Source organism: Peromyscus maniculatus, chromosome 10 (assembly GCF_049852395.1).
Source record: "Peromyscus maniculatus bairdii isolate BWxNUB_F1_BW_parent chromosome 10, HU_Pman_BW_mat_3.1, whole genome shotgun sequence".
NCBI lineage: Eukaryota > Metazoa > Chordata > Mammalia > Rodentia > Cricetidae > Peromyscus > Peromyscus maniculatus.
This window is the reverse complement of record NC_134861.1, coordinates 72,670,938-72,678,495: the sequence shown is the minus strand read 5'-3', so window position 1 is coordinate 72,678,495 and position 7,558 is coordinate 72,670,938. Positions and strand designations below refer to the sequence as shown.

The following is a 7,558-nucleotide window of genomic DNA, read 5'->3' as shown; positions in this document are numbered from 1 at the left end:
CCTTACTGCTGGCCATCTCTCCGTTCGTCCTTATTGTTTTCAGTACTGGATTTTTAGGTGTCTTGTTTGTTTATTTTGGTTTTTGTTGTTGTTGTTTTCCACAACTGACATTTCACTGGTTGAGGATGGGTACGTGGACATTTCAGTTCTTAACACATGTACCAAAACTCTGAAAAGCCACCACGTACTGCAGTTTCTTTTTGAAGGTATTCCAATGGTGTTCCAGCCTCAAACTTGGCAAGTTTTCCTTCAGACATCACATAACAGTCAAACACTTAGAACCCTCACTGCCACCCACTGACTCACAGTTCTACACCACATACAAACACACTCAAAATTTCCATCTTTCACAGCACATAATCACAATTGTTGGGAAATAGAGTGCCACAACCAAATACATTACAGTCCCAACAAGGCAAGGACCAAGGAGTGGTTTTGTAAGAAACAGTTCTACTAGAAACATGAGACTAGATATAATTGAAAATGTTCCACACATAAATGCAAGACTGAGACTCCAAATTGCCTTTTGGTTTGGTTTGGTTTGGTTTGATCCACTTTTCATTGTAGGATATAAAACTAGCCCCTCGGTGTTAGGCTGGCCGCCAAGACAGTCACAGCTCCTTAGTTTTAGTTTACAGGAATCATTAAAATATATTATTTCTGGATTATGCCCTCCTTTAAGACATTAGTATAATTTGCTTACGGTTGAAAGAGGGCTTGATTTGGTTTCTATTTGTCCTCTTTTTGTTGTTGTTGTTGTTGTTGTGAGGCAGGGTCTCTTGTACCCCAGGCTGATCTCGGTGTTGTAGCTGAGGTTGTCTTGGAACTAACTCCTAATCTTCCTGGCCCTACCTCTTTCACTGGGATTAGAGGTGTGCACCACACATCCAGGTTTTCTCTCTCCTCTTTTAAGTTGTGCATCATAATATGCGGGTTCCCAAGTTGTTTGTTCTGTAAAATAACTTCTTCCTTTCTTTCTTAAGGGAGATCAGCCAGCTTGGTTTACAGTTGTGGCTTCCAACTTCCTTCCTGTTCACATCACTTCTTTGGACAAGGCAGATGCTCTGTATGAGAAGCACGCGGGCCACGAGTTACTGCTGGTAAGCAGTGCAGCTGGATGGCTGCACAGCCACAGGAGCGGACGGAGCCTGGGTGGGGTCAGTTTACCGCAGCTGGCGCTCATCTCACCCCAGTCCTGAGCGATCTAGTTATAAAGCAAGAATGCGTTCTACATGAAAAGGGTGTTGGTTTGGTCTGAGCCAACAAAAGCCGTGGCAGTGTGTTTTTCTCTGTGGTGCACTGTCCAGTACAGTAGCCACTAGCCACAGGTAGCTCTCTGTGTTTAAGTACTGTAGTTAGAAAGAAATACATGAGCCGATCTTTGTGAGTTCGAGGCCAGACTGGTCTACAGAGTGAATGAGATCCAGGAGACACAAAGCTACACAGAGAAACGCTGTCTCGAAAAAAAAAAACAAACAAAAAAAAAAAAGGAAGAAGAAAGACAGACATGAAATTTAAAATGTGCTTCCTTAATCACACAGGCCACTTTTGGTTTTTTCGAGACAGGGTTTCTCTGTGTAGTTTGGTGCCTGTCCTGGATCGAGTGCTGGGATTAAAGGCGTACGCCACCACTGCCCAGCTACAAGCCACTTTTCAAGTGCCTGATAGTCACATTACTACAGAAAATCGTATTGGTCAAGCTTGAAAAACAAGTCACAGGAGCTGTAAGTCTTGTAGTCTCAGAGAACCAGGTCCAAGGCTGCACACAGGGTTTGCAAAAATCCACAGTGTTGGCAGAAACCAGGCTTTTCTATTTGAGGGGAAGGAAAAAGAAACACACACATCCTGATGGTAACTTTATTTTTTTCATGTTGAATCTGAATCTCTTTGTTTTTGTACAGCTGTATACATCCAACAGAAAGCTGTAGGCAATATAAAAAGTTACATTTGAGGGTCACATAATCATTCTTGAGTAAACAATAAGAAGCAGAGCCATTTTGATAACACACATGAAAAGAATTGTCAGCTTCCTAATTAGTGGGGCAGCTGCAGCTGTAAAGGAAGATCCAGCCGTTCCATTACCTAACTAAAGAAACAGCCTATGGGGGCTGGAGAGCTGGCTCAGCAGTTAAGAGCACCGACTGCTCTTCCGGAGGTTGTGAGTTCCATTCCCAGCAACCACAGGGTGGCTCACAACCATCTGTAATGAGATCTGGTGCCCTCTTCTGGCTTGCAAGGACACATGCAAGCAGAACACTGTATACATAATTAATAAATAAATAAATAAATAAATAAATAAATAAATAAATAAATAAATAGAAAAAAATAGCCTATAAGGATAACAAGTGGAAAGGCCAAACTATTGAAAAGTCTAAGGAAGAAATAAGAATTTTTGTTTTGTTTTGTTTTTCGTTTTTTTTTTTCTTTTTTTATTTATTATGTATACAGAAGAGGGTGCCAGATCTCATTACAGATGGTTGGGAGGCACCATGTGGTTGCTGGGAATTGAACTCAGGACCTCTGGAAGAACAGTCGGTGCTCTTAGCCTCTGAGCCATCTCTCCAGCCCCATTCGTTTTTCGAGACAGGGTTTCTCCATGTAGTTTTGGTGCCTGTCCTGGAACTCACTGTAGACTAGGCTGGCCTCAAACTCACAGAGATCTGCCTGGCTCTTCCTCCCGAGTGCTGGGATTAAAGTCATGCGCCACCGCCGCCGCCCGGCAGAAATTAGAATATTATGTACTGTTTTATATTTCTTTTTCTTTTTTTTTTCTTTTTTTTTTTTTTAATTTTATTTATTATGTATACAGTGTTCTGTCTCCATGTGTCCCTGCAGGCCAGAAGAGCGCACCAGATCTCATTACAGATGGTTGGGAGCCACCCTGTGGTTGCTGGGAATTGAACTCGGGACCATCCGGAAATCAGATGCTCTTAACTGCTGAGCCATCTCTGCAGCCCCCTATTTTATATTTCTTAAGTGTAACTAACATTTAGACTAATATTTCATGATTAACAAGCATAAAAATGGCGTTTCTCTTGGGCTGCAGTGTTTACAGAGATAGCAAAGGCTGTGCTCTCGGGGAAAGAGCAAGCTAACAAGTCCATGCCCAACGTTTGGCCCTTGGCCTTGGAACCTGTAACCTTCATCTCTTTACGGAGCTTCTGTGCTCATCAGGTGAATGTTTGGAGGATTTTTTTTTCCTATGTATTTTTCTCCATCATATACTTATTAATGCCATATAAGATGTTTTTTGTCTTTTTTTTTTTTTTTTTTTTTTTTTTTTTTTTTTTTTTTTTTGAGATAGCCAAGAGGGCATGATGCTATAATCCAGCACTTGGAAGGCAAAGGTAGGATCAGGAGTTTTAAGACCACCCTTGGCTGCCCAGCAAGTTTGAAAATAGCACTGGAGCTGGGCAGTGGTGGCGCACGCCTTTACTTTAGTCCCAGCACTCAGGAGGCAGAAGCAGGCAGATCTCTGTGAGTTCGAGGTCAGCCTGGTCTACAAAGTGAGTTCCAGGACAGCCAGGACTGTTACACAGAGAAACTGTGTGTGTGTGTGGGGGGGGGGGGGGGGGGGGAGGGGAAGAAAAGAGCATTGGATGCTATTTCTTTCTTTCTTTTTTTTTTTTTTTTTTTTTTAAAGATTTATTTATTTATTTATTTATTATGTATACCGAAGAGGGTGCCAGATCTCATTACAGATGGTTGTGAGCTACCATGTGGGTGCTGGGAATTGAACTCAGGACCTCTGGAAGAACAGTCGGTGCTCTTAACTTCTGAGCCATCTCTCCAGCCCTGGATGGTATTTCAAAAAACAAAAAGGAGGCCCTGGTCGCCTCCAAGACCAAGATGGCCACGAGAATCTCCGCCTTCCTTAAGAATGCCTGGGCGAACCAGCCGGTGCTAGTGGTATCCTTCTGTCTGGGGTCTCGCTCTAATTATGCCCATAATCAGCCCCTATACCAAGTATTCTGGCATGATCAACAGGGCCACACCCTACATCTACCCAGTGCCTGTTCGAGATAATGGGAACATGCCAGATGTGCCCAGCCACCCCCAGGACCCTCAGGGCCCAAGTCTGGAATGGCTGAAGAACCTGTGAATACTGCTAATGGAAGAGGCTCCCTTCCCTGTTGCCCCCCAATAAAAATGTGAAACCCCCCCCCCAAAAAAAAAAGGAAAAGATAAGTCTCTTTCTGTAGCCTAAGCCAGCTTCAAACTCCTTCCCCTGGCCTCCCAAATGTAGGATTATGGCTTTGATCACCATATCCAGCCACAATTAATGGGTTTGGGGGGTTTGATTTGTTTTAGGACAGAGTCTTACTATCCAGCCCTGACTGGCCTAGTACTCAACTGTGTAGACCAGGCTGGCCTTGAACTCAGAGAGATCCACCTTTCCCTGCCTGCCTCCTGAGTGCTGAGATCAGAGTATGAGCCACCATGCCCAACCCCAGTTAGCAGGGAATTTAATTTGAAATTCAAACATTTTGCTCTTGTATCGGAAGGTTCCGATGGGTGGAAAAGAGCGAATGGCCGAGTTCCCTCCCCTCGTGGCTGAAGACATTACCCTACGAGGAGATGGAGAGTCCGGAGGAGTGGCTGACATCAAGTTCTCCTCTGCAGGTGATGGACGCTTTGGTTGGTGGTGGTGTTCATTTTTCTTTTTCTTTTTTCAAAGATGGGGCTTCTCTGTGTAGCCCTGGCTGTCCTGGAACTCAGGCTGTAGACTAGGCTGGCCTCAAACTCAGAGAGCTGCCTGCCTCTGCCACCCAAGTGTTTGCTACCATCACTTAGCTGGTAATGTGCTCTTAAAAAGCAGAACATAGGCCATGTATGGTGGCATGTGCCTAAATCCCAGCATTTGTAGGGTAGAGGCTAAAGATCAAAGCCAGTCTATTCTGCATGAGATTCTGGCTCAGCAAAACTGCCTTTGGCCTAATACCAAGTATAAAAATAAATATCTGGGTATTGTGGCACACCCATGACCCCAGCATTTAAGAGGCTGAAGGAGGAAAAAAAAAAAAAAAAAAAGCTAGTGTGGTAGCCCACATCTAGAATCCTGTCACTCAGCGGAGGCAAGAGGGTTGTTTCAAGTGCAAGGCCAGCCTGTGTTACATAGTGAGTGCTAAGTCAGCCTGAGCTATGGAATAAAACCTTGCCTAACATGCCTAATAGCTCTGTGGTCAGGAGCACTTGCTGCAGCTGTGTATGGTGATGAATGCCATCAATTCCAGCACTGGGGAGGCAGAGGCAGGTGAGTTGAGACCAGCCTGGTCTAGAGTGAGTTCCAGGACAGCCAGGACCATACAGAGAAACCCTGTCTTGAAAAAAAAAAAAATTTTTTTTTGAAGAGCACTGGCTGCTCTTATAGTGAACCTGGGTTGGTTTCCCGCACCAACATCAGGAAGCTCACAACCACCTATAACTCCAGGGCCAGGGATCTAGTACTCTCTGACATACTCACACAGACCTAAAATAAAAATATTTTTTTAAAGACAAAGGATTACTAACTTGAATATATGTTTATAGAAACATGCCCTCTTCTAAGACACACTCATTTATTTATAAAATGCACCTTGTTCTAAAAATGTCTTTGTACTTTTCACAAGTCTATTACATTACTTTTCATTATAATGTTTTTAAGGACTTTATTTAGTGTAGATCAGTCCTTACCTTCTGACTTGTTGAGGCTTATTTCTGTGACTTAAATTCAGATTCCAAGCTAGCTAGCACACAAGCTTCTAGACAATACTTCTTTCTCTGTCTCATATCAGGAATACTGGAGATCCAAATGTATTCCACCATATCTGGTGTTATTTCTTGAGATGGCTTCACTAGGTAGCACTTACTGTTTGGATGACCTGGAACTCACTATGTACCACACAAACTTCGAAACCATACAGATCCTCCTGCTTCTTCCTCTAAATGCTGAGATTAAAGGCGTGCTCTGCCACACCAGTGCATTTATTTTAATGTGTGGTTGTGTGTGGGTAGTGCACTTTAGTGCAGGTCCCACAGAGGCCAGAAGAGGGCATCAGATCCCAGGAGCTGAAGTTGTGTGTGATGTGAGCCATCCAGTGTGTTTGGGTCCTCTTCAAAAACAATATGCACTTTTTTTATTTTTTATTTTTGGCTTTACAAGACGGGGTTTTTCTGTGTAACGGAGCCTTGGCTGTCCTGGAACTCGCTTTGTAGACCAGGCTGGCCTCAAACTGACAGAAATCTACCTGCCTCTGCTTCCCAACTCCTAGAGTAAAATGAATGCGCCACCACCACCTGGTTCACAGCTAGCTTTTTATGTGAGTGTCAGGGATTGCACTGAGGTGGTCAGTCTCGCACAAGTGCTTTTTACCTCCTGAGCCATCCCCAGTCCTGTGTGCTTTGATTCCTCACTGAGATGACTGATAGCGGCGTTTTCTGTTCTTTTGAACGTCTCATAGGCTGGGTTGCGGTAACTCCTTACTCTAAGGGCACACTGCATCTCCGAGGATACACGCCGGAAGGAACTGTTCTGACTGTCCAGCCCCCTGTCTTGCCTTATATCGTTCATGTCAAAGGACAGCGCATCAAGAAAAGCGTGGCCTACAAAACCAAGAAGCCCTCGTCCCTGATATACAATCTGGTGAAGAAAGCTAGATGAGTGAGGCGGACCTGGATTCACACTGGATAGTAACAATATTGAAATAGGTTGAAATCTGCATTAAATATCAAAATAGTAGACTGAAACACCTATCACTTTTAAAGATCTTAAAAGTGAACTTTTTAAACTATTTGAGGCTATGCTAATTGATAATATACTGTTTATAAATAAAAGTTATTTTTTCTTGAGGATACACATATCTGTAATATCCTTCAGATTGTCATGGAGACCAGGTTTGGTTTCTTTTATTTGGAGTGGATGGTTGACAAAGCATGAACAAACAACTAATCCCCCAGAATACAGTGGCTGCCTTCCATGTCGTTCCCCAAGGATCATAATCACTGCTACCAAGACAGCCAACAGAGATTCTCTAAAGGAGGAAAGATTTATTTTAGCTTCCTGTCCCAGAAACTTCAATCCAGAGTTGGCACTAACAGAACAGATGGCAGAGGACAGCCATTCACATCTGGAGGACCAGGAAATACAGTACTGGAACCAGGAGTTTGGCTGTAACCTTCAAAGATTAGTTCCTAGGAACCTAATTTTGCCAGCTAGGCTTAATGTCTCAAGTTCCACAGCCTCTCACAATGAGCCTGGCAATGGTGGTTGGTGCACGCCTTTAATCCCAGCACTCAGGAGGCAGAGGCAAGCAGATCTCTGTGATTTTTGAGGCTAGCCTGATCTACTGAGCAAGTTCCAGAACAGCCAAGGCTACAGAGAAACAACTTGAAAAAAGGAAAGGGAAAAAAAAAACGGACTGGAGAGATGGTTCAGCAGTTAAAGGCACTGACTTCTCTTCCAGAGGACCTGGGTTCAATTCCCAGCACCCACATGGCAGCTCACAACTGTAACTCCAGTTCCAAGGGACCCGATACTCATGGCAAAACACAATGCACATTAAAAACAAAGTTCAAAATG

General features: G+C 43.7%; 1 protein-coding gene and 1 pseudogene across 3 annotated transcripts in view; both read left to right on the top strand.

Annotated features, from left to right (window-relative positions):
- Noa1 (nitric oxide associated 1) overlaps positions 1 to 6,835 on the top strand; it is a 15,196-nt gene extending 8,361 nt beyond the window's left edge. Inside the window, exons 5-7 of one of the 3 annotated variants that reach the window (XM_006985849.4) lie at positions 984 to 1,100; positions 4,506 to 4,623; positions 6,441 to 6,835. In XM_006985849.4, coding sequence (XP_006985911.2) covers positions 984 to 1,100; positions 4,506 to 4,623; positions 6,441 to 6,640 — 435 coding nt within the window. In that variant the 3' untranslated portion in view covers positions 6,641 to 6,835. Of the gene's footprint in view, positions 1 to 983; positions 1,101 to 2,835; positions 3,077 to 4,505; positions 4,624 to 6,440 lie in introns of those variants that run through there. The other 2 variants (XM_042257554.2, XM_076546489.1) reach the window with 2 other exon arrangements.
- Positions 3,660 to 4,160, top strand: LOC102922088 (NADH dehydrogenase [ubiquinone] 1 alpha subcomplex subunit 3 pseudogene; annotated as a pseudogene).
- Positions 6,836 to 7,558: the final 723 nt, after the last annotated feature.